At 51.0% G+C, this 25,268-nt stretch overlaps 1 protein-coding gene across 4 annotated transcripts in view; it reads right to left on the bottom strand.

Annotated features, from left to right (window-relative positions):
• Positions 1-25,268, bottom strand: part of GTF3C1 (general transcription factor IIIC subunit 1) — a 39,910-nt gene that overhangs the window by 316 nt on the left and 14,326 nt on the right. For all 4 annotated transcript variants that reach the window (XM_079952251.1, XM_079952252.1, XM_079952253.1 and 1 more), the window contains 21 exons: positions 24,296-24,441; positions 23,837-23,934; positions 21,972-22,068; positions 20,194-20,371; positions 19,859-20,000; positions 18,630-18,765; positions 17,149-17,233; positions 16,006-16,200; positions 15,421-15,578; positions 15,110-15,252; positions 12,990-13,071; positions 11,774-11,886; positions 11,352-11,414; positions 11,005-11,098; positions 10,062-10,234; positions 8,278-8,565; positions 6,655-6,917; positions 5,527-5,810; positions 3,734-4,283; positions 2,172-2,211; positions 706-898 (listed from right to left, as the gene is read on the bottom strand). In XM_079952251.1, coding sequence (XP_079808377.1) covers positions 706-898; positions 2,172-2,211; positions 3,734-4,283; positions 5,527-5,810; positions 6,655-6,917; positions 8,278-8,565; positions 10,062-10,234; positions 11,005-11,098; positions 11,352-11,414; positions 11,774-11,886; positions 12,990-13,071; positions 15,110-15,252; positions 15,421-15,578; positions 16,006-16,200; positions 17,149-17,233; positions 18,630-18,765; positions 19,859-20,000; positions 20,194-20,371; positions 21,972-22,068; positions 23,837-23,934; positions 24,296-24,441 — 3,521 coding nt within the window. The remainder of the gene's footprint in view (positions 1-705; positions 899-2,171; positions 2,212-3,733; positions 4,284-5,526; positions 5,811-6,654; positions 6,918-8,277; positions 8,566-10,061; positions 10,235-11,004; positions 11,099-11,351; positions 11,415-11,773; positions 11,887-12,989; positions 13,072-15,109; positions 15,253-15,420; positions 15,579-16,005; positions 16,201-17,148; positions 17,234-18,629; positions 18,766-19,858; positions 20,001-20,193; positions 20,372-21,971; positions 22,069-23,836; positions 23,935-24,295; positions 24,442-25,268) is intronic.

The raw sequence follows: 25,268 nt of genomic DNA, 5'->3' as shown, positions 1-25,268 counted from the left end.
GTTACTGAATGCTAACCTTTTTAAAAGTGTTGGGCGTAGGCTGTATTGAAAGCAGTGGTTTCATTGCGGGGAGCAAATTGGACCGTCTGCATGTTGCTGGAATCCCAATTGGCCACGCTGGCTGAAGCTATTGAGAGATGTACAAGCCGTTCTGTCCATTTAGCATTTCCAACATGTAAGAAAATAGCAGCTGCTGATGGGCACATGCTAAGGTGGAGTGTGCCTCCTAAATGCCTTCCCTATGCAGGAAGAGAACCGTGGCCTTTCCTGAGGTGGCTCCCTCCTTGCCCTGTGCCACCACAGCCAGGCTCTGCTCCCTAACAATGATAGGAGTTTGGGTGGGCAGGTCCTGCTCTGCATCCATCAAGGGTGCAGAAAACCAAAGCTATTGTGCAGCTCCATCTCCAAATCTCCTGAATAGGAGTTGCCAGAAAATGCCTAAGTGCTTTACTCTGGCCTTGGAAGTCGGGTGGGAAACAAATGCGGCTAAATATATAAACTTCTATTTTAAGACAGAGGCTGGGACTAGCTGACTACCTGCCTCTGCCCTGGGCCTGCACAGATATGGCCGTTCCCTTCTTTGCCACCAACGGTCGCTGTTCTTGCATGCTGAGCACCGGGAAGGGACCCAGGCAGCAACATGCAGGTAAGCTGGAAACACCTGGACAGAGGGGATCCGCCTTGACCCCAGGAGACCAAACATACCTGCAGAATCTCCCGAAGAGCCACCGGCTGCAGGACGCCCAAATAGTGGTGGCACAGAGCTGCTTCTGTTATGCCAGGCTTGGTCATGATGTGGCAGAGAACCCCCTCCATGATGCCCTTGCAGACTGGCTTGTTCAGGCTGCCGTCCACGATGCGCCACGGACGGCCGACAAAGCTGATGTTCCCACCAGCGCTGTTTTGAGAGGAGTGGTGCAAGGAGAGAGAGAGTGAGAGGAGCAGAACCACTGCTGGTATTGGCAAAGGGGACAGCCTCTCCCCCCATGAAGCAACCTGGATCCTGCGACCATCATCTTATTTGTGTGCCTCTTGTGTGGGAAATACGAAAGGCAGTAGCATGAGAATGGGCCTTCTTTGGGGTGGCTTCCTGCTTGACTGGCACATTCCTGATCTTTAGGCACCAGTCAAAAACTTCCCTCTATAATCAGGCCTTTGATTATCTTTGGCCTTTTAGAAGTGGGTGGGATGTTTCTGATTTTATTTTTCTTCTTGGTTCTAATTATATGGGCTTTTGTTTTGTTATTTGGTTGGCTGGTTGTAAGTTGCTTTGGGCAAGGTTAAACAACTAACAAATTTAACAAATAATGCACTTGTACGCACAGGCAAAGGCCAGGTCCCGCTGAAGGCTGCAGCACAGTGAGTGAGCAGATCCCAGCAGCTGTTGGTGGTCTGTCCCAGCCAGGCCTACTCGCGTCTCAACTTAAGAGCCAGAGGCATCTTTAAGACTGGTGCCAACCTCCTGGAGAACAACCCCCAGGGGCAGGTTGGGTCTCCAAAGCACAATACAGCTGACTAGAGGTCCCAGAAGTACTGGAATCAGCAGGAAGTCCCTCTCTGAAAACCCCTCAAATCCACAAATGGAGCCTCGTTCCCTTTTGAGATCCTGCCACAGCAGCAGCAGGAACATCTCAAGGGGTTTGGTGGGGAAAACCTGAATACCTTGTTGTTTGCTTCTGAATACCAGTTTCCGCTTCTGAATGCCAGGAGCTGGAAACAGCAGGAGGGTGGGGTAGTGCCCCTGTGGTCGGATCCTGCTTGCAGGTTTTCGCAGGATCACAGAGCTGTAGAGTTGGGAGGGAGTACGCAGCTGTCCCATACAGGGACTGAGGCTGCGACCTTGGTGTGGTCAGCATCAGGCTCTGACCAACTGTGTTCCGTTAGAATATCTGGTGAGAACACAATGTTGGAGCAGATGGGCCATTGGTCGGATCCAGCAAGATTTTCTTAAACTAACCAATGGGGGAGTTGGGAGTCCCTAAAACTTCCTGAGGTGGGTGCACGTCCTGGGAATCAAGTGAATGTGGCTGCTAATGTCTTAACTGCCTCCGACTACAAAGTGGGTGTGTTGAAGCAACACCGAAGCTCCTCTAATCTATGTTGTGACTCTTTGGATGCAGCTCTGCTCCGGCAAAGGGAATTCTCTCGTTTCATCTGATCTGCACACTCACCTTTCGTATTCTGCCTGCCATACTTTCCCCGCAGAACATCCTAGGGAAAAGAGCAGAAAGCACAACTGGCACCAGGAGCACAACAGGGGTCCATCCCACCTCCTCAAATTGCTGGGCTGCGTGACAACTGCATGGATAGTTTGGATGAGCAGCACAACCAGGAAGAGGAAGGCCCCGTGCAGGTGGAAGGGGCTTGGGGAACAAAAAGCAGCCACCAGGAAGGAGCAGGTCTTTTTTTAACAATTTTTTTAATGGAACCCCTTATATAGGATTTTGTATATAAATTTCCCCTCGGCTCTTTATGCTGGCCCATGCAGAACCAGCATGGATAGTTGGCCCCGGGGAATATTTGACGTTTTCTCCCCTTAAGGCTTTGATCTATAGGCTACCACTAAAACGAGGCTGTATTTTAAACTGTATTCTAACCTATATTTTAATCAACATGTTTTTACTGTATTTTATATTTGGTGTTAGCCGCCCTTGGTCTTGGCCGGGGAGGGCGGGGTATAAATAAAATATTATTATTATTCTCGTAGAGAGAGCGACAGAGAGAGAGAAAATACTGACAAGGTAACAAGAAGACGGCAGGCCCTGTGGACTGACTGGTGGTCTTGCCCCACCATGGCTCTGCAGGAGCCCCAGGACAGCAGGCACGCCAAAGGCACGGCATGGGCCTTGCAGGCCTTTCCCCACCTGGTCTGGGGGGGGGGGAGGCCCTGACTGACATGACTGACGGACTACAAAAGCTGTGGGGTTTTTTGGGGGGCGGGAGAGATGTCTTGTTGGCGTTGGTGCTGTTAAGTCTTTGTACCTTTATTTTGGATCTTATGGTTCACATGGAAATTGTGCAATTTGGTTGTGTACTTTTTAATGTTCAATGTATTTTTATGACTACTTTTCTAATGTTTGCAATTATTCAATTATTTAAATGGTGCAAGCCCTTCCTTCCCTCCCCCTCCCCTTTTTATGAAGATTACCTGCTCTGGGATCCCACAGCTAACTCTCCCCTGGTCTCCTTGCTAGCCCAAGTGGGACTAATTTAGCCAGCTAGCCCTGGTGATCATCTAATGTTTATTGAATGGATTTCCTCCCTAAATTGATTTTTGAATTCTGAATTTATTGTTATTCCCGTTTTATACTGTATTTTATGCTGTTTTCTGTTGCATCAATTAAGTGTTTTAAATTTGTTGTTAGCTGCCCTGGGCCTGGTTTTCTGAACCGGGAAGGGCCGGGTATAAATAAATAAAAATTATTTATTAAAACTGTGGAAAGGCGGAACAAGTGATTGATACAAATAAAATGGCTGATGGATGGATTGCCTCTGCACAAAGGGCCTCCCTATTACTCCAACCCCAGTTGCTGGAGGGACGGGGGGTTGTGCTCAGGTCCTGCTTGGGGGCTTCACCGTGACTTGCCTGGCTGGCCGCTAGGAGAAGAGGAGGTGGGCCTGGATGGGGCCCCCTTTGGCCTGATCCTGCTGCAGGCTCCCACCAACCCATTCCTGAAGTTTCTCCTGCCTGCCAAGTGTGGAGAGGGAGCCCAGTGGGGCTCCTCACACCTACCGCTGGAGTCACCAAGGGCTGCTTCCGGCTGCGGGACGGGATCCTTGCGTGGCTCCCTGGTGCGATCACCGCAGTCTTCGGCTTCCTGGCTGCTCAGACCAGAGGCCTCTTTCCCACTGCCCTTCCCCACAGCGTCCATCCTGCAGCCTCGTATGGAGCCTGGCTCTGGTGTGGTCGTTCCTTCTTGCACCTCTGGAGTCCTTGCGCCACCAGGGCTGGCATTCAGGACCACAGGGCTGTTGGCTCCTTCTCCCAGCATGCTCTGGGTGCCTTGGGCAGCAGCTTCTCCATCCAGACTCTCCTCTTCCGTCTTCTGCCTTTTCCTCGCTGGTTCTTCCTCTGACAGAGCAGAAGGAGAAGCCCTGCTGAGCTCCGTCTCTCCTGCCTCAGCTGGGTCCTTCGGGAGAGCAGAGTCTTTGCCTTGCAGGACTTCGCCACCATCCTCCTTGAGGCGTGCAGAGTGCAGCAGCCAGGGGCCGGCAAATCTCCTTGCCACCAGCCGGGTGGTGTGGCCGCCGACTTCTAACACATGCTCCAGGTCAATGAGGTCCTAAGGGGGAGAAGGAAAACCAGGACCACCCTCAAAGAGAATCAGAGCAAAAGCCTACAGAACTAGATCTCTTAAGGTCCATGAATAACCATAGTTTAGAGGTCCCGGGCCCTAAGGAAGTCAGACTATCCTCCACCAGGGCCAGGGCCTTCTCAGTGATGGCTCCGACCTGGTGGAATGCTCTGTCCCATGAGACCAGGGCCCTGCAGGATTTAACCTCCTTCTGTCGGGCCTGTAAGACAGAGCTATTCTGCCTGGCTTTCAATTTGAATTCGGCCTGATCTTTTATTTCCCTTCTCTTCCCTCTCCCTCCCCTTTTATGAAGATTCCCTGCTCTGAGACCCCACAGCTAATTCTCCCCTGGTCTCCTCGCTGGCCCAAGTAGGACCAGTTCAGCCAGCTAGCCCTGGGGATTATCTAATGCTTATTAGATGGATTTCCCCTAAATTGATTTCTGAACTTTGAATTTTATTGTTATTCATGTTTTTATACTGTATTTTATGCTGCTTTTACAATTAAGTGTTTTAAATTTGTTGTTAGCCGCCCTGAGCCCAGTTTTTGAACTGGGAAGGGCGGGATATTAATTATTATTAGTATTATTATTATTCTCTCTCTCCATCATCATGTGAGAATCTCTGCAGTCCAAATGACAATTTGTGCTTGCCATATATGAAGGGGTTAAGACCCACAAAGTTGCAGAATTCCCAGACAGGACAATTTTTGAGGCCATATCCCCTACGTACTGTGGTGGGAAAAAGAGTCAAAAGATCTTAATACTGTCTCCTTTCTGCTTGGCTCAGTCTCTTTCTTCTTCTTGCCAAACCTTTGATGGAACAGGATGTCTGTCCATTCTCCTCTGAGAGAAGATTCCGTCTGGATTTTTAGAATGCAACTTAAAAAGTAGATTTGCCTGCCTTGTATTTGTTGCTGTTACTGCTGAAATCAAGGACAAGGCTATCTAAAGCACATAAACATTGTTTTTACGCTTACCATACAGTTAATTGCCTGATTCTTTATTGAGAGGGAAGGGAAATTCCAGCCCGCTATCACTGTCTGGACAAAACAAAATTAAACTAATTTAACCTTAGTCTCTAGTTTCTGTTTTAAATGTCGCAAGGGATGGTGACTTTTTAACTCTGCTAACCCAGCGTTTAAAATCCTACGTGCACGTGAGACAGGAAGGAGAACTGTCGTTAATAAGCCCTTCCCACCTGACGAAATCCACCCGAGACATCGCACCCACCTGGAGGTACTGGGGCAAGAGCCGCTTACGCTCCCCGCCGGCCACTTCGTAGGGCTGGAACTGCCTGGCAAGGTCCACCGTGGCCACCCCAAAGTGGGAAGCCTCTCCGATGGCTCTGTAGACTTCCAGGGTGGCGGCAGCATCTGCAGGGCTGTAAGAGAGGCGCTCCAGGGACTGAAGAAGGTGGCCTGCCGGGCAGTCTTCTTCCTGGACACCCAGGAGCCTGGTGAAGGCGATGGGGAGGCAGGAGGCTCCGACGGGGAGGTGCTCCAGATCTGGTGGACCTACAAGCGCAAAATGGGGCGGGTCAGGACAGAGGAAGCCCGGCAGGCCACCCTAGCTAGCCGCTCTGCCACATATGTGGGGGGCAGGTGGGATTGCTATGAGGAATTATGAAAAATGCAACACACCACTGTGTCAGCGATGGAAGCATGGCTTTGACTGGGCTTGCGTCATTTGGCACGATTTCTGGTCGAATCCCACAAGCCTCTGCACCTCTGCCATTTTCCTTCTCTACCCCTGACAGGCACATATAAGCATTCTAAAACAGACTGGTTGCTTCACCAGGCATCCTCAGTACATAAAGATAGAAGGTAGCTTTGATGTAGCTTTTGTTAATCTTTAGATAGATCTTAAGGGCCAGGAAGAGAGTTCACAAGGAGATGGTAAATACTCTTTCCTTGCCTGTCCCTCCTTTCCTGCCTGTTTATGACCTTTGGGGTTTTCTAAAAGCATTCCTCCTTGATTCCTGTTTTATTTACTCTGAAACATGTATGCATGCTCAAAGTAGTCTTTGTAGTTAAAAGGATTTCTCTGATCTAACTTTGTCCCACATGGGGATTTTTTGAAATGCTCAGAGGAAATCTGATTGGTTCTTACAAATGCTGTGTTAAGAGTTTTTTTGTTAATAACAGGGACCCGGGCCAGGGTGTGGCGGATTATTATTTGCACTTCCTCCCAGAGTCTTGCTGGCCAAGCCTCATGCGTATTTTATTTATCAGGGTCCAAACCCTTCCTTGCTTTCAGAACGCAACACACACACAGGCAGCCCACGTCCTTCGCTGGCAGACGAAGCCGTCGCCCTGCCAGGGGGAAGGTGAGGAAGAGCTCCTCTGCCTACAGACTGACCTTGGGCCCAGAGGCTGTCCTGGGCAGGGGTCTTCCTCATCTTCACCTTCACTTGGCAGGAATTGACGACGATGTTGTCGGTGGGGCTCAGGTTGCGAGTGCTGACGATGCCGGGGGCATAGTAGCCTCTCATGAGGAGGTAGTTTGTGTGCGACGCCTGGTGGGCCTTCACTTCAATCTGCCGCTTGCTGCTCGCGTTCTCCTCCAAGTCCTCCTCGTCATCGTCCTCCTCCTCGTCCTCCTCCAGCCCCTCTTTCCCCAGGCTGCAAGGAGCAGACAGGATCCCCCCCACCCATTTCAAGGTCTGCTACATCAAAGGAGCAGCTCCCGCCACCAGTCCAACCAACCCCCCTCGCCAGCAGCATTTCCTGTGGGTTGCCACGGGCCAGACACTATCTCTCAGCCTAACTTGCCCAGGTGGTTGTGCAACTCAAATGGGAGGAAAGAAGAGCCACATATTCTTCCTGGACTGACATGTAAGATCTGTTAATCCCCACCAATCTAAAACCAAAAGCGGCTCTGGCACATTTGATTTGGGGTGGTATTCCATTTGCCATTTGTGTGTGGCCAATTCTGCTGTGGAATCTATAGCTGCTCTGCCAAGGTCCCCTGGTGCCAGTTTCCCTCTGGCCAGAAAGGATTCTGAAGCAGAGGTCGGCTCTCCACCCGGAGGACACCGCTGCTTTGCAAACATTGTTTAAACAGTCCTGTGAACATCTTTCTGTGGGGCGCGTAGGACTTGTCTAAAACGTTCACCCAATGACATAATGGCCTTTTGCATTAACCACCATTATACATTTTCTGTTTCAGTTGTTTCCATCTGTTCTAGTTTATCTAGTTAATAATAATAATAATAATAATAATAATAATAATAAATTTATTTATTTATACCCTGTCCATTTGGCTGGGTTTCCCCAGCTACTCTGGGCAGCTCCCAATAGAATATTATTATTATTATTATTATTATTATTATTATTATTATTAAACAAAAGAGATACCTCAAACATTAAAAACTTCCCTAAACAGGGATGCCTTGAGATGTCTTGTTTATTTCCTCGCCATCTGATGGGAGGGTGTTCCAAAAGGCAGGCACCACTACCGAGAAGGCCATCTGCTTGGTTCCCTGTAACCTCACTTCTTGCAGGGAGCAAACGCCAGAAGGCCCTTGTTGCTGGACCTTGGTGTCTGGGCTGAACAATGTGGGTGGAGACGCTCCTTCAGGTGCAATGGGCTGAGGCCATTTAGTTGTTTTTGATCTTTTTGCAAGCTGCAACCAACAAACATCACAACAACAACACAAGACAAAGGCAGCTCACTGATCTCGCTGCTGCTGCTGCTGCCTGAAGTGTGGAAGAGCAGCTATGAGCCTCTGCTTGCTGTTCTCTCTCCACGTTCCCCACGTGTACCAAACCCCAGTCAATGGCCTCAGCAGGATTGCAAAGCCACCAGAAAAACCTCTTCCCCCTGGCTTAGCAGCTCACGCAGAGGCCTCAGGGAAAGGGGTTGAGGAAGAGCCCCAGGGCTGCTGCTGCTGCTGCTGTGCACCCCAAATGGGTGGGCGGGCTTCAGTTTACCTCCCCTCACTGCCACCCCCTTCCAAACCAAGTGCCAAGGCAGCCCCACCTTTTAATGACTTCGTTCTCCACCAGGGTGCTGTCCACCACCACAATCTGCTCTGGGATCATCACATCCACAGACACCAAGCCCAGGGAGGAGAGGGCCAGGATGGCGGCACAGTAGCCCCCAGGGCCGTCCAGAGGGAAGGTGACCATCTCCTCGGAGGCAAAGGAGTCGTCCTGGTCCTTGAAAGAGAAGCGAGTGGCCTGGTCCTGCGCTCCGGCCTCCTGGAGCTTCGAGAGGAACTGGTACGATTCGCTGCACAGCATTGTGGGAAACCGCCAGGTGAACACCCTGGAGAGAGAATCCGAGAATTGTTGAGTTGGAGGGGGACGGGGGACCCCAGGGGTCCTGCAATGCAGGAATCGCAGATAATCCCCAGCAGAGGTTTTCAGCTGACGTCACGATTTATGGCGGTCGATCTCCACTGCCCTCCAGGGAATTTAACAATGTTTTATTATGCTCTCCCCCTCGACTGAAGATGACTGGACTTCATTTGAAATTATCTCTGGACTGGACCAGGAGTGTAAGGGAGCAATTTCGAGTGAGAAGAGGAACAGCTACTAATTAAATCTGTCAAGAGGCTGCATTTGTGAAAAAGGATTTGTTTTTAGCTGTGTGCCGAGGAAGAACCCCAGAGTGGAATTTCAATGGCGGAGAGTGGAGATGTTATCTGGGAGTTATTTATAGCCGCAGCCTGTATGCAAGTTGGTGGACAGCAGAGGGAATGGAATGCACAAAGAAAGATAGCGATTAACTCTCCCAGCGGATGAGGTCTGAGTACAACGTTTATGAAGGACTACACACATGAAATGGATCATGCATTTATGAGAAACAAGAAAGGTGCAGTATGTAAGGAAACAATAAAGGTCAGCTGTGAGAATGGACTAACACATGGGTAGGCAAACTAAGGCACAGGGGCCGGATCAGCCCAATCGCCTTCTAAATCCAGCCAGAGGACGGTCCGGGAATCAGCATGTTTTTACATGAGTAGAATGTGTGCTTTTATTTAAAATGCATCTCTGGGTTATTTGTGGGGCATAGGAATTCATTTCCCCAAAAAAATATAATTCGGCCCCCTACAAGGTCTGAGGGACAGTGGACCAGCCCCTGCTCAAAAGGTTTGCTGGCCCCTGGACTAACATCAAGAGAAGAATTAAAGAGGAGGTGACAGAAGGATGAATTGGCTACATGAGGAAGTAATGGATGCATGTTTGCAATAGGAGGGAGAACCTATTGTATTATATCAAAAGTAATTTGGACTAATTTGTAATAATCTGGAAAACCAAGAAAAAGAGGAAGAGGAAGAAGAATCATCATCATCCCTGGCAGATAGCCGTCCAAAGAATTTCCAAGAAAGGAGAGTTCACAACCTCCAAAGGGAGTCTGTTGAACAGCTCTTACCGTCAGAAAGTTCTTCCTACTGTTCAGCTGGAATGCCCTTTCTTGCAATTGGACTCCCTTGGGTGGGGTCCTGCCCTCTGAAGCAGCAGGAAGCACAAGCTTCCTCCATGTGACGGCCCTTTATAGATACCTGAAGACGTCTCTCATAAAGGGCAGCCGCATGGAAGATGGCGCAAGAGCTAAGCTACCTTCTGTTCCCCTGGTTGGACAAAGGGGCGAGGGGCTCCCCTGTGCTCCAGCATGCCAGGCAGAAAGGGGCGAGGGAAGCCCCCAGGAAGGGCCGCCTGGGCTCCCCTGGGAGGGTGTGTTCCCCCCAACACAGCCTTGGTTCTCCTGGCTGCCCACAGCCTCTGCTTTGCACTGGCAGCCTCAGGCAGGGCACTGACCTGTAGTAGCTCTGAGAGAGCTGGTAAGACATGGGCACAAAGGGCAGTGCCCGGCTCTTCTTGGGGCCCAGGCTGTGGTTGCCCCTCCGGCGGTTCACAAGGCTCCTCTTCTGGCAGTCCAAGAAGGCCTTGACCAGGAGGTCGTCCCCGTACTCCCGGTAGAGGCGGAAGGTCTGCGGACACAAACACACACGCAGGCAGCTAAGAGCTGGGAACTTCAGCTCCCCATTATAACATCTCTCAATGTTTGTTTGCTTTTGGGGAGGGTAACATTTCCGTGGTATTTTCAAGCATCTTTTCCGCCCCCTTTTGCCATTTCCAACATGCCCAAATCATTTCGCCAGCATTTTGAAGTGCCTCCTAGACCTTTTCCTCGCCACGCTTACAACTACCTTCCTTTCCTGTTTACTGCCTGTTTATGACCTCCGGGGTTTGCTAAAAGCATTCCTCCTTCATTCCTGTTTTATTTACTCTGAAACATGTATGCATGCTCAAAGTCGTCTTTGTAGTTAAACGGATTCCCCTGATCTGACTTTGTCTTGTCCCACGTGGGGATTTTTTGAAACGCTCAGAGGAAATCTGATTAGTTCTTACAAATGCTGTGTAAGAGTTCTTTTGTTAATAAAAGGGTCCTGGGCCAGGGTGTGGCAGATTATTATGCGCACTTCCTCCCAGAGTCTTGCTGGCCAAGCCTCGCGTGTATTTTATTAATCAGGGTCCAGTCCTTCCTTTACCTTCAGAACGCAACAGACTAGAGGGGCCACTGGCCTCATCCAGAAGTCCCTTTATTTATACGTTCTCAGGCGCATAGGCCAGCTGTCTTCCCACCTACGCCCCCAGGCATCAGTCTCCTCAGCAGATGCTCAAGCCCCAGTATGTTTCCTTGAGCCCCCAAGATAGGTGAGGGGCCGCACACACCTCAGCAGACCAAGGTTCTCTCTACCTGAAATGACTGGCAGGACTTCATCTGGTTGTCGGAGAGGGCCAGCGTGCTCTGGATCAAGTTCTGCAGCACCAGAAAGTGGATGTCGGCGATGCTGGAAGGAAAGAGCCTGTGTCAATCTGAAATCGACCTTCGCAGCACAGATCCTTCTTTCTTAAAGATAAAGCCTAACTTCAGTGATGAATAAACCGCTCCACATCTTAGCAATGTGATCCCAGCTTGGGAAGCTGGAATGGGGGTGGGGTGGGGGGTGTCTTGGCACTTGGGGATACTGGATTTCAGTTTCAAATGGTTTCCAACAGGAGAAGGAAGCATTTTATGCTTCTCCCCAGCCCACTTTGCCTCACCTGCTGAGCACATCCTCTTTCTTGCTTTGGGTCGTTTCATCTCCGATGGCCAGAACTCGGAACCTGGAAAAGGGCAAGGAAGGAGCCACGGGGAGATCTCACCAAGGTGGCACACACAGGCGCATCTCCCTTTATCCCGGCACGCAGGTGGCCCAAAAGGACCCCTGGGCCCCAAACCCCAGAAAGCCCCTGCCAGACTGAGCTGGCTGAAGGCAGCTTCCTACAGACCCGCCAGGGACCGGGGCAGATTCTGATGGGCCAGAGCCAGGCCTGCAATTCCCCCGGCCACAGCAGGCTGGTTTCTCGGCAGACGGGCAGCTCAGCTCCTGCAGGCAGGGCCACCCTCTCAGAGATCCAGAGAGGCCCCGGCCACTGCCGGCTCCTGACCCAGCTCTGCCTTCGGGGTTTGGCCAAGGAGATACCTGCGGAAAAGCTCCTCCAGGGTGTCTGGAATAGCAGGTCTGGGATTCCCCAGCGTGGAGCTGAACTTCTCCTTCAGCCTCTCCACAAATTCCTTGAACTCTTCTGCGCAAACCTTTGAGAAGAGGAGGGAGGGAGGGAGGTCGGTCAGTTCTGAGCAAAGCCTGGTCCTGGGAACCAGCGAAGCAGGGCCCACGCCCGGTTCCGTCTCTCAGGGTCACCTGCATGAATGGCACCTGCGCACTCGTCTCTGTTTCAAGGGCTCCTCTGGCAGGGCAGGGGCGGAAGGAGGGGCTGGGAGGAGGCTGGAGGTCTCCTGCCCCGCCTTCCAAACCCCAAGAGGGGCAGGAGGCGGCAGAAGAAGAACCAGTGGCTCTGGCACCAGCCCACTCCTTGTTTGGGTCCACTGCTGAGAGGCTGGCAAGGGTTGCCCATTTGCTACAGGGCCATGTTCAAGGTGTCACTGTTTGCATATGAAGCCCTTAACGACTTGGGACCAGATTCCCCACGAGATCGCCTTTCCCCACTCCACCGCATCCCTCAGTGGAACTGGCCCTGTGACAGGTGACACATAATTCCCTTTCCACACCTGTAATAACTGGATCGTTTAGTGTGGCATCTGCACTTTGGAACTCCCTGCCTGTTGATATCACTGTACTCATTTTGGCACCTGCTCAAAGCATTCTTAGCTAGGCATGCCTACCCAGAGGCTTAGAAGCTGATATATTCTTACTCTATTTTAACTTTTGCACGTTTTAAAGCAGGGTTGTGGTTTTTTCTTGAGTTTATTGTTTTATCTTCTTGTAAATCTGACTCGCCTGTTGCCTTTGTTGCATATCCTTAGGTGCCAGGCAAAAACGTTCCTCTTCTCCCAGGCCTTTGGCTAATTAAACTATGGCCTTTTAAACTGGGTGTGTCTTGTTTTTGTTTGTTATTATGATATGTCTTGTTGTGTTTTTATATTGTAACCTGCCCTGTGATCTTTGGATGAAGGGTGGTATAGAAATTAATGATGATGATGATGATGATGAACTGCTTTGAAGTTTTTTACAATCAAGTGTTAAATGCAACTAAAGAAAATAATTCAAGGTTGAAGGGGCACAGAGAAACCATCCCTGGAGTTGTGCTCAGCATCTCTGCCCATGCAGGGCAGGGCCACTTCAGGTCCATCCTGGGGTGCATGCATGGACCCAGAGCCCCACACCTGCCCCTGCTCACCTTGGGGTCCTGGTAGTTGCTCTTCCTGTTCATGAAGTCATCAATCAGAATCCGATCTTGGTAGACTTCAGCCAGGCAAACCCTGCGGAAGACACCCCTCAGTTTAGCCCTGAAGCTGAGCCTCCCTCCGAGAAGGCTGGCTTCTGTAGAAAACACTTCAAGAGCCACAGAGGCAGCCAAAAGGGGGCATCCCCCGGCACCAGCCTCTTCTCCCCAAGGAGGGATGGCTGGCTCCGTTCGATGGTGATAGGGAAAATATTGGCTCTCAGACCATCGCCTCATGGGGAGAGCCCTTGGCCACAGCATTCCTGTGTTCTTAGCAAATTCACATCCCCCGTTCACAGCTGGGGAAGAGGAACCCCAGGAGGGAGGGAGCCCTGAAGGACGCCCTGGGAGCAGGGGAGGCAGCGGAGGACAGAACACCCCCCCCGACACTGGGACACGGAGAGGGCCTTCTTGGTGGTGGCTGCTCTCAGGCAACTTGGGAACTCCCTGCCCAGAGAAGCCAGACTGGCTCCCTCCCTGCTCTCCATCCGTTGGCAGGTGAATCCCTTTTTGTTCCCACAGACATTCGGAAATTGACCAAAGGGCTGGTGCTGTGATCTTTTCATTGCAAAGATCTGTACATTTTAATAAACCACTACACACACACACACACACACACACACACACACATATCTGTATCTTGTATAGATGTTTTATTGTTTTCTTATATCTGTTGGAAGCTGCCCAGAGTGGCTGGGGCAACCAAGTCAGAGGGGAAGGATACAAATATTAAAATTACTATTATTATTAGGTTGTTATTATTATTATTATTATTATTATTATTATTATTATTATTATTAGGTTATTATTATTAGTAGTAGTAGTAATAATAGTTTTTAAATGATTGCTTCCTCACCCCCTGGTGATTTTAGCTGTTTCTATTTTAGCTGTAAGCTACCTTGGGACGCAGGTGGCGCTGTGGGTTAAAGCCTCAGCGCCTAGGACTTGCCAATTGAAAGGTCGGCGGTTCGAATCCCTGCGGCGGGGTGCGCTCCCGCTGCTCGGTCCCAGCGCCTGCCAACCTAGCAGTTCGAAAGCACCTCCGGGTGCAAGTAGATAAATAGGGACCGCTTACCAGCGGGAAGGTAAACGGCGTTTCCGTGTGCGGCTCTGGCTCGCCAGAGCAGCGATGTCACGCTGGCCACGTGACCCGGAAGTGTCTCTGGACAGCGCTGGCCCCTGGCCTCTTAAGTGAGATGGGCGCACAACCCCAGAGTCTGTCAAGACTGGCCCGTACGGGCAGGGGTACCTTTACCTTTACCTACCTTGAGTCCCTTTGTCAGGGAAAAAGGTGGGATAGATATAGATAAATATATAATAATAATTTCAAAGCCGCAGCAGCCTCAAAAGCTCAGAAAGAGCACTTCTTAAATGCTTAACTCACCACCAGAGGGTGATAAGAGGATTAACAATGGAAGGTGGGTGTGACTCCATTTGGTCTCGGTCTATATTGTTTATTAACAATAAATGGCACAGCCATCTGCCCTCTGTCTCAGCCCTAGCAGCCACCGTGGAGAAATCACCTTCACGCTTTAGACTGAAGTGCACCCCGAGGACAGCTGCTGAATTTGTAATGTAAAAAGGTTTTCCAAGTTTGTGGACACTGCATGCAAGACTTAACATCTACACGTTACAGTGGTACCTCGCAAGACGAATGCCTCGTAAGACGAAAAACTCGCAAAACGAAAGAGTTTTTCGTTTTTTGAGTTGCTTCGCAAGACGGATTTCCCTATGGGCTTGCTTCGCAAGACGAAGACGTCTTGCAAGTTTGTTTCCTTTGTCTTGCAAGTTTGTTTCCTTTTTCTTAAAACCGTGCATTCACTTCGAGGAGCAACTCATAGCACGCGGTGTGGTAGCCTTTTTTGAGGTTTTTGAAGACTTTGGTGATTTTTGAAGCTTTTCCAAAGTCTGTGCTTCACAAGACGAAAAAATTGCAAGACGAAAAAACTCGCGGAACGAATTAATTTCGTCTTGCGAGGCACCACTGTATTTGTCTTGGGAGACAACACTCTGCATTTGGTCACTGCTCCCCTAAAATTTCCAATAGAGCTTATGAAACGAGGAAAGTGTCTCACTTGTAGTTGAGGTAGGTCTGGGGGTTCTTGACGATGTAGCGCGCCCTCCGCCCCACCGAGTGGCACGTCTTGTCCAGCGACTCCTCGAAGTTGCTGTGCATGATGTCTCGCACCACCTGCCAGGGGACAAACGGTCCCTTCACCTGCGTAGGAGAAGAGAAAGGAGCCCCCGCTCAGCCAGGACCAGGATCCCTGGACCCTTTGCACACAAGGGAAGCCCAAAGAGGACGCCCCCCCCCCGTTCTCCCCACTTGCTGGCTGCCAATTCGCCCCCTCCCAGCCTCGCTGCTGAGATCAGCTTCCCCGCCCACCTTGGCATTGAGGACGTTGCTGGCGATCCGGCACAGCATGAGCAGGCTGTCCTCCTGCACGGTCCACATCACGCGCAGGCGGGTCATCCTCTGCAAGGCGCTCTGGTCCGCTTCGTCGTGGTAGCATGGCTTTTTTCTCTTCACCCCGGTGCCCCCCTCTTAGAAAGGAAGGAGGCAACATGTGGTGAGCAAGCAGCTCGTGGCTCTGCCTCTCCCATGTGTGTGCGTGCGGGGGGGGGGGAGGTGGGCATCCAAGGCCCACTGCTGTGGAAGACGAGGCACAGCCACTCTGGCCCCCCTGTGCCCAGCAGACCCCAAAGGCAGACAGGAGGATTTGCCCCAAGCCATTAGGAGGACATTTGAGATCTCAAAGGAAGAGGAAAATCCAGGCTACAACTCCCATGATCCCTAGCTAGCAGGACCAGTGGTCAGGGATGATGGGAATTGTATTCTCAAAACATCTGGAGGGCCAAGGCTGGGGAAGCCTGATCCAGACCAAAATGGCGCTCAGAGCCCTAAGTGGTTTTTGGCCAGCGAGTGCCATGCACAGCCTGCCCCCCCCAGCCCCCCAGTGAGGTTGGCCACCTCTTTTCTTCCTCTTTTTCCTTGTCTTCTTCACCGGGTCCTTCTTAAGCCGCTTCCTCTTCTGGCTCTTTCCGCCCCTCACTCTCTGGCTTCTGTTCAGCGTGGCTTCGCTTTCGACCTCCAGGTCCTCCTTCTGGACCGCAGGATCCGCACCCAGCAGCCCGTCTCCCCAAAGAGAGCTGCTGCCGCCGCCACCTGGGAACCAACAAGGAAATCCTGCACCAGCAAGGAATGCACAGCAAAAACACACACAGGCACCGCCTGTCTGGCCAGCAGCAAATTGGGGAGCAGCAGGGAGGGAGGGAGGGAGGGGCTTTTATGGGCCCCAAAAGCATGGAAGAGGGAGGCAGCAACTGGAAATGGCAACTGCCGGTCTAAAGAGACTCTCCCAGGCACATGCGCGAGAATTGCGACTCTGTCTTGCACACACACACATATACAGAGCTGTTAAAAAGTCTGAGCTTTTGAGCTGTTGAGCTATTTGAGCTGCTACTATTTACTTATGTATTACCTGCCCTACACTCGAAGGTCCCAGGGCAGGTTACAACATTAAAACAAGTGTTAAAAACACTTTACAACAACTTGCGATCACCAAAGTAAGGTGGGTGCCAAAAAATATGCGCCTCAGGTGTAAAAAGCCAGGGTACAGAGATGCGTCCTCAATATCCTCCGAAAGCAGCACAGTGAAGGTACCGGGCGCACCTCCCTGGGGAGGGAGTTTGCCATCTCAGCACCCGGGGAGGTCTGTAGGGAAGGAAGCGGCCTATGGGTATTTAGGGCCTGAGTTGTTTAGGGCTTAATTTGATCTGGCTTCTCCTGAGAGGGGCAGTGGCAAACCACAGAAATCACCCACTGGAGATCTTCAAAAGGAGCACCAGGTGCCGCCAAAATGTCTTGGTGCAATTTAGGAAGAAGGTCAACCTGCGTCTAGTCTCCACTGCCCAGCTCCGTAAAGCATTTTTCCACAGCAAGGGCAGCCCAGCATGTCAGCCTCTTTGGACCTGTACCAGCTTCACAGCTCCCACAACGGCCACATGAAAGCTGGGCCGTCCCTCCTATTCCCCTGGAGGAGTAGGAGCAATGCACAACCATCTCTGTGCCCCCCACCCTGGACACACACAGGGGAGCCCCCAGTCCCATTACCTCTTGTGCTCAGCGGCAGGGAGCGCTTGGTCAGAAAGGTCTGCAGTCTGACTGTGTGCCCAGCTTCAGCAGCAGCAGCGTTCTCCTAGCGGCAAAGCACACAGGTTACCAGCCATGCCAAGGCCGCAGGTGGTTCTAGCTCAGACTAGAGAGAGGATTTTGCTTCCTAGCCAAGCTTGGCTGCACCTGGCAGTCACCTGCAAAGCCTGAGCGCCGCCACATCTGTGTCCAGTTGACCAAAAAGGAGCCTTTCCTAACAACCGCGGAAGAGCCCTGGGAGCAGGCTTGATAAAAATAAATGATGATAATAAAAAAAAATCGGATTTTTAAAATTTTAAATTGTATTTTTAAAATAGAATGGTTTTGGAGGAAAAATCTTTCAAAAGATAGTTTTCTGTTTAAGTTACATTATAGTCCAAAGGCTATTCATCAGGAAATAAGGATTTGTTTTCAATTTTTCATGTGTGCTCAGTCTAAGTTTTTTTAAAACAAACAAACCCGTTTAACCCCATCAGTTAACAAACGTGGATACATATGCTATAATGTTACTGTTTTAGTTAAATAAATTGTTTAAATTTTTATTATGGAAATGATTATTTTTCTCCTTCCAATAAAGTACAGCAGAAAAGTTGTCCAAATATAAACAATAATTTCATAATTATCTGTCTACGTATTTCTAATAGTATAACCGTATCAGTAATTTTTGATATAACTGTAAACTACTCTGAATATTAAGATTATACCAGCAAGAATGAGTCTTTCTGTAAAAAAAATGATTTAAATCAAGTCTTACTGACTAGTGACTTGACTTAAATTGTGATTTAAATTGTGATTTAAATCGATTTGATTTAAATAAAATCCACCCTGCCTGGGAGTGAGCAGGAGGGACGAATCCAGGGGGCAGCACCGGAGGAAATGTGTGGGTTTGGCATTGCATGTGGGCTGCAGAGTGAACTGAGGGCTTCCTGCACAAAGCAGGTTCTTAGAGAAGCTTTTGCCCACCAAGGACACAACAGTCTCCGTGCTGAGAAAGCGCATGGCTTCTCTTGCCCCCTGTGCTCATGCTACTGCGGAGTCAAGAGAGGGGGGTGATGCTGTGCCCACCTGTCCAAAACAGGCTGGGGGGATGCAGAATGTCCTTTTAACTTCACAGGGACGACAGGTAGTTTAGCCTCCGAAAGCCACACATAACATTCAGAATCCTTTGATTTCAGTGCTTAGCGGACACCGGCACCACTCAGAAATAAATTTCAGCTATAGCCACTGATAATACGGGCAGCTGAAAAGGTGATATATGAGAGCAGTCTCTCTCTCCTTCTCAAAAATAAAATGCATGTCAAAGCAAAATTTAGCACAGAGCGGCTTGTGCTAAAAATCCAGTTTATTTCTTCAACTGTCTGCATTGTTTTAAAAGATATCAATTTTGGGGTGGGGGGGGAGAGGCAGTTTTTAAAAAGAATTGTTTGGGAAGAAAAACTCACCCTCCTGGTCTTCTTCATAATGTAGCTGGTCCAAATCCAATTGCGTTTCAAATGGCCGTAAAAGCTGGAATCCAAGCCCCCAGCACCGAGCCCATCGCCAGGAATGGTGCCGTTGTCCTCCACCTCTCGGCGTCCTCTTAAGGGGGGGGGGAGGCACGGTGAAGGGAACAGCTTAGCCCAGGAATCCTCAAAGGCCAGCTCTGCTCAGGACCAGGGCCTGTGGGCAGAGACTTGGTCTTGCCACGCAACTGTTCCAGCGATTTCTGACTAAACCTTACGAAGAACTTTCTCAGAGGGTGGTGGACGACGCCCCTTCCTTGGAGGTTTATAAGCAGAGGTTGGATGGCCATCTGCCATGGCTGCTTGAGCTGGGGGTTGGACTAGATGTCCCTTGGGGGTCCCTTCCAACTCCACCGTTCTATGATTCCAAGTGACTCCCTACTCCTCTCACTTCCTGATGCTGCTAACCCAACTTCAGGAAAGGGTGCCTGATTCTTCCAGACAGCAGTAGCTGGAGCACAGCTTAGTTTTGCTGTGCTGGGCCTTTTCTGTATTAACTCTGAAAAGGCAAATAAAGAGATGCCTTTAAAATGAGAGGGGTAGGAAACCCCAATGGGCCTTCCAGAGTCTTTTACATCGTTTTTGATCCTATCTGCTGCACTCCTATTGCAGTCATACCTTGGGTTACGAACGCTGTGGGTTGTGTGTTTTCGGGTTGCGGACCGCGCCGAACCCAGAAGTACTGGAACGGGTTACTTCTGGGTTTCGGTGCTCACACATGCGCAGAAGCGCAAAATGACACCACGCGCATGCGCAGAAACGCCGATTCATGTCACACGCATGTGCAGATGCGGTGCTTCAGAACGCTGTGGGTTGCTAACGTGCCTCCCACACGGATCATGTTAGCAACCCGAGATATAACTGTGCAAGGAGCGTGAATCCGCACAGAAAGGGCTCAACGGTGCATCTCTTCTAGGACACATAGATGTCCATTTCAGTGCAACCAAGGAGCATTTAAGCCCCTGCATCTCAGATCTGATCAGCTAAGACCTGGAGAAAGCCTGGGGGGCTCCTCTTTTCCTCCCTACTGGAGCCCTTTGCCAGCCCTGCCTCTGCTGGCGGATGGGAGTCACCCTCCACCCCTGGGTGCGTTCTGCCCTGCCAAAGCAACACCCCAATTCTGCAACACGCCCCATTCCTAGCAAGCAACTAGAGGAAAGGAGACGTACGTGGTGTATTCCAGCATGGCGCACTTGCGCTCAAGGTTGTGCCTGTGGGCTGCCGACTCTTGCTCCAGCGCCACGTCCAGGGTGGTGCCAGCCTCGCTGGCTTGCGCTCCGCCCCTCCTGGCACGGGGGTGGCGGACAATTCCTGAAAGGAGGAAGAGGAGGAGCTGGTCAGCAACAGCAGCAGCAACCCTGCCATGGGCCAGAGAATGCAGAGGCAGGTGGCCAGAGGCTAGGAGCTGAGAGCTGCAGGATATGGCAGGAGAGGGTGGAACGAGAGGAGGCAGGAAGGGGCCATCAGCGCAGGAAGGCAGTGGCTAGTGAGTCTGGCTCTGTACCTAGTGGCGTATTGAGGCAGACGCACTGCAGATCAAACCAGAAGTTCTCCACGTCTTGCAGAGTGTTCAGAACGTACAAGCGCCTGTCAAAGGGGCGGCTGCTCTGAGCCAGGTTGTAGTGGGGCTCACAGACAGTGGTGTCCACAATCACAGCGTTCTTCTTCAGGTAGACAAAGACCTGCAAGACACCCACAAAAGCTCAGAGGCAAAGCAACCGAGCAAGGACGGACTCGAGGGATTTAGGGCGTTAAGTCAAAGCTAGGGTACCCCTTCCTTGCGTGTTTGGATAGCAGCCAAGTGCTCTCCTTCCGGAGGCATCCTTTGACACACACACAAAAACACTGCTGAAGAAGCAGGGGCATCTTCCCAAGCCTCGTGAAGCCATCCTGTGAAGAGAGTGGCCGGGGTGGGCCACCCTGGGCCAGGCTCAGTTGTTCGGCCAGAAATATGATGCAGCCGCTCAAGGCCATTCCAGCTGCAACCCAGTGTTTTGGGAAGGAACAATCCCAGCTCTGGAGACAGATGGGGACAAGAACGGCCTGCCCAGCAAATGCCTGGACCCAGAGAGGCGCAGCTTGGCTCAAGATGGGTATCACAGCTTTGCAACCACTCCCCTTTTCCAAAAGTGGCAAATCAATTGTCGCAAAGTCTGCACTAGAGGAGGACACTGGGATATTCACACGCCGCGATTACTTTTATAGGCTGTTCTGCCTCCTTGAGGTGTTAACTGCTTAGCAATGTGTAATGGTTCTAGGGGGGTTGCTCATGCGTAAGTTGCCGCCACTCTTGGCTTGGTTGTCTGGTTGAACCCTTTTTGTCTGGACAACCCTTCACTTCGTGGCTGTCTCAGTCGCTGGCAGAATCCGTCAGTGGTCGTTTCTTAAACTTCTTCCAGCAAAAAAGTTCTTTGACGCCAAGTCTCCTCCTACTCTCCCTGCGCGGAAGTCTTCTGCGCAGAGAGGGTGTAGGCAGCGGAGTACCCATGCTCTCCCCACTAGTTTCCGTTGAAGAGTCCTGGAGCCTTTTCTCCGATTCCCCCATCTGCCCCCCTTCTCTCCTGGTGTTACGTTGATTTCCTTCCCCAGCAGCTGGGCTGCCTCTCCCCCTGCTGGGACCCTCTCCGGCATCGCTCTGGAGCCTTCCCTCCACCTCTGGCTCTGATGGCAGTTCCCTGACACAATGTTAGGGCACTTTGGCTGCCGTCAAATGCTGCTGTTGCAAATAGGCACTCTGCTTCTTTTGCAAACCTCTAAGCGGCCACAGACTGCATTCCTTGCAATTCATTCCTATCCAGCATCAAGGGTTGGCATTTTTCTCCCTCTCCACCCAGGTTGAGAGGGTAACACAGGGCAAAGCAGACTCCAGCCCACAAAACTTTCTGCAACAACAGGTCACTCTTTAGAGTGCTCCCTTCTTTGCTGCTGCAGACTAAAACACTTTTCTTCTGGAAAGGGTTTCTCTTGTTACTCAACAAGAAGGACAAATGTTTAACAGAAGACTAGATGAGAAACACAGGGAGGCAAGCACAGCTCCTGGGAACTGGCCAATGCAGGGAAGGGATGGGGCTGGAGCCTCTTCTACCTGTCCAGATACATCTGGTGACCCTGCAAGTCTGGAGGGAGAGGAGGCAGGCAGAACCCACACCTGGGGATCTCCTTCCCCACTGGGGACAGGGGAAGTTTCCCTCATTACTCCTGTAGGCATTGTTTTTTTTTAAAAAAAGTAAGCTGCTTTGACCGTCAAGTGGCAGAGGTGTAAATATGTAGCAGTAACCTTACCTGAGCTTTTTCTTGAAATTTCTCTGTGGGTCCAAACTGAACCAGCCCCATGTAACACAGCCGCTGAAGGCTTTCCACTACTGAGAAGATGTATCTCCTGTAGCAAAGAGATTAAGGACTTGAGACTCATCAACTTATTTCTGTCAGTTAGCTTCCAGGCACTCCACCAGTCACCCCCCCTCTCCTCCCGCAAAAAGAAGAAGAGAAAGACCGGGCAGGTTTTCCAATATGCAAAATTCTCTGACATATCCCATATTCAAACAGCTTGAACCATCCTGTGGAATATTTATAGCCCTCCCCGGGTCCCAGTTCAAGACATTCTGACCTAGGCCCAAGGAGCGGGGTGGGGAGTGTCTACAGGGCACCAGTTTTAGTTCAGAGCTGCTTCAAGCAGACCCCCAAGGCAACCTCTGAAAGTCAGAGACATCCCCCTGCCCACAAGATGATGTTCTGGGTCAATAGGGGCTAACGCAGTGAATCCGTTCCCTCTCCTTTCTCTAAGGAAGGCTTTGGCCCACCGGTGGATGGCTGTTTAGTGAACAGACTATATTGCAAGCTGAGGTTTTTTATGCTGCTGACTTGAACTCTGTGATCACGAAGCCCTATGTGGGGGGGGGGGCGGTGGCAGAAGAGAAGAGAAAGAGGCAGGACCAACATAACTTGCTGAATGTTTTACACGAGACACAAAGTGAAATCTTCTTTCACAATGCCTGATACTTGTGCCTTTGACTCCCTGATCCTTTCTGAACCCTTCATCTTACTGCACCTCTTTCTTAGTAGTTTTCTCTCTGCTCTCAGTTGCATTCATAAATGTTACCTTATGAAGAGGATGGGAGTGGTGTTGGTTTGACACGGACAGCTCTTATAAACTCACACATCCGTTCTACCTTTTCAGAGAATGATTCGCACTGCTCTAATATTGCCCAGGTTTGGATTCCGAGCTCGTGGAGCTGGACCTTTGAAAAGTTTGGTATTCTCCGCTACTCTGAAATCGCACCTGTCAGGGCTGCCCGAGGTCCCAGCTCACAAAGGACCAACGCCAGTCCGTTGTTATATACAAAAGTCTTTATTGAAATGCAGTTTCGATTTCAAAGCCACAGCGTGCAGCCCTACGTCTTAAACCCTAGACCGCTGAAGCTCCGTCTGAATCTCCACCCCCCAGACACCAGTTTAAGACTCTAGCCTTGCTCCACCTCTTCCTTTGCTCTTTCCTCCTCTGGGTCCGCCTGTCCGCTGGGGTCTTGCCCTTTCTAGACTCTTCTGACGCTGAGTCCCCTGAGTCTTCCCCCTCCCTCCGGCGGGCTTTAGGACCTGGTTCCCAATCCGGGTTTCCTGCTGTGCCGCGCGCCTGTACATTCGAACTTGGCGTGCGCGCCCAGCCGACAACCTTCCTCCTAAGGAGGTTACACTGCTCCTGTCACTGCTTCCCCCTTCGGAGAGGCTAGCTGGACCTGACCTCCCCTCCGTTCCCTCACTCTGCGATGGAGGCGTGGCCAGCCCTGATTCATCTTCTCTCCCTGCTGGAGGAGAAGCTGGTCCTGATACATGAGATTCTTCCCCCCCGCTACGCTCTGGTGGAGGAGCCGGTCCTGATCTCTTGCTGCTGCTTCGGGAGTCCCCGCTGGCCCCTTGCTTCTGGTGTGTCCCCCCTGGGACCCCCCTTGCCCTGGCCGTCGGCGCCCCCCTCTGGGAATCTTCTGATTCACTGGAGAAGCTTATGGAATCTCTCGGGCCACTCTCATACTCCCCTACGCTGCCCTCAGATTCTTCCCCTTCGCTCTCCATTTCCTCTCTCCCCTGTGCCTCTGCTCCTGAGCCCCTGACAGCACCCTTTGCCCAAATCTACCCCTGCTGAAGAGGCTTACCTCTTGTAAAGGAGCTGCTGGCGGATCGACCTTGGAAGGTATCGGATCAACGTGTGTTTCTTCAGGGGATCATTTAAATAATCTTCCAGGTTATCTACCTAAAAATTATGAATTAAATTTCAATGTAACTTAAGTCTGGCTAACTTTCTGCTTTTCCTAAGTGAAGCCCAGGGAAATTTTGTTAAGAAACAGAACAACTGCAAGGAAGGCTGTGGCAGCAGCAGGGAAGCTGAAAAGGCCCCCCAAGGAGGCTGGCCAGGACCTCCGCCCGTGGCCTTGGCTAGCGGTGCCCCTGGGTGTGGCAAGCAGCTTTTGCCCCACCACCAAAGGATTTAACTGCCACCCCTCCAAAGGATCGGGCGGCAACTTGTAGCCACAGCAGAACTGACGGGAAATTGGGAGCAGAGGCCCCGAGGGGCAGCTGCCTTTCGGCCGAGAGAAACCCCTGAAGCCCAGCACCTTGTAGCTGACTTGCACTATCTGGGTAAAGATGGAGAGTGGCAGGCAGAGGAGGATGTTGCTGACGAGCGCCCACCCTTGGCCAAACTCCCGGTGGAGCGGGAGAGGAGGGACGTGCCGCTTCCACGAGGCCTCGTCCACGTAGACTGCAAGGGAAAGAGAGAAAACGGTTCTCACAGCCGCAAGAGACCCATCTCCTTTCACCGGGGGGGGGGGGGGGGGTGTCAAGGGAGAGTCACACCAACACATGGATCTCTGGTGTGGACTACTGTGGGGAGCTCTGGGCGCCTCACCTGAAGGAGGATACTGCAGAGCTGGGGGGGAACTGGAAAAGAGCCACCAAAAAGATGAAAGGGGTGGAGTGACTCCCCCAGGAGGAAAGATGAGGAAGAAGCAACAATAAAGATGTACGGTACTTTTCCGTGTATGAGGTTTCTCTAAAATAATTTTTTTTAAAACAGGGATCGTCTTATACAGGGATAGTGCATGGGGGAGGGGGGAGGTAACTGGGTGGGGGGGTGATTGGCTGCTGCGACAAGGTCTCCTTGTAATGGCTGCCGCTGCAGCGATTAGGTGTGTGATTGCTGGCGAGTGGGCAGATGCCCATCAGCTTCTGCAATGTGAGCGTTAGTCATCCGGGTTAGTGATTTTCAGCATCCCCCCCAAAAGCTCAAGAACCTTGGGCAATCCTCCCCCCAAAAAGCTCAACAACTTTGGGCCATCTCCCCCCATTTTCTAAAATTTGTCCCCCAAAATAGGGGGTGTCTTATACATAGGGGGATGTTATACACGGAAAAATACGGTATAAAGTTATGCAAAGTGTGAAGAAAGTGGACAGAGAAAAGCTTTTCTCCCTCTAACTTTACAACGTGGCCACTGTGCAGACAGGATGGGGGAAGAAATGGACCACCGGGTTGTTCTTATGTTCATGAACAACTTGTGTTCACCACCATTCATGCTGAAATGCATATAC

Source organism: Podarcis cretensis, assembly GCF_951804945.1.
Source record: "Podarcis cretensis genome assembly, chromosome: 14".
In the NCBI taxonomy this organism is placed as follows: Eukaryota; Metazoa; Chordata; class Lepidosauria; order Squamata; family Lacertidae; genus Podarcis; species Podarcis cretensis.
The sequence above is the reverse complement of the archived record's forward strand: the minus strand, read 5'-3'. Positions and strand labels throughout refer to the sequence as shown.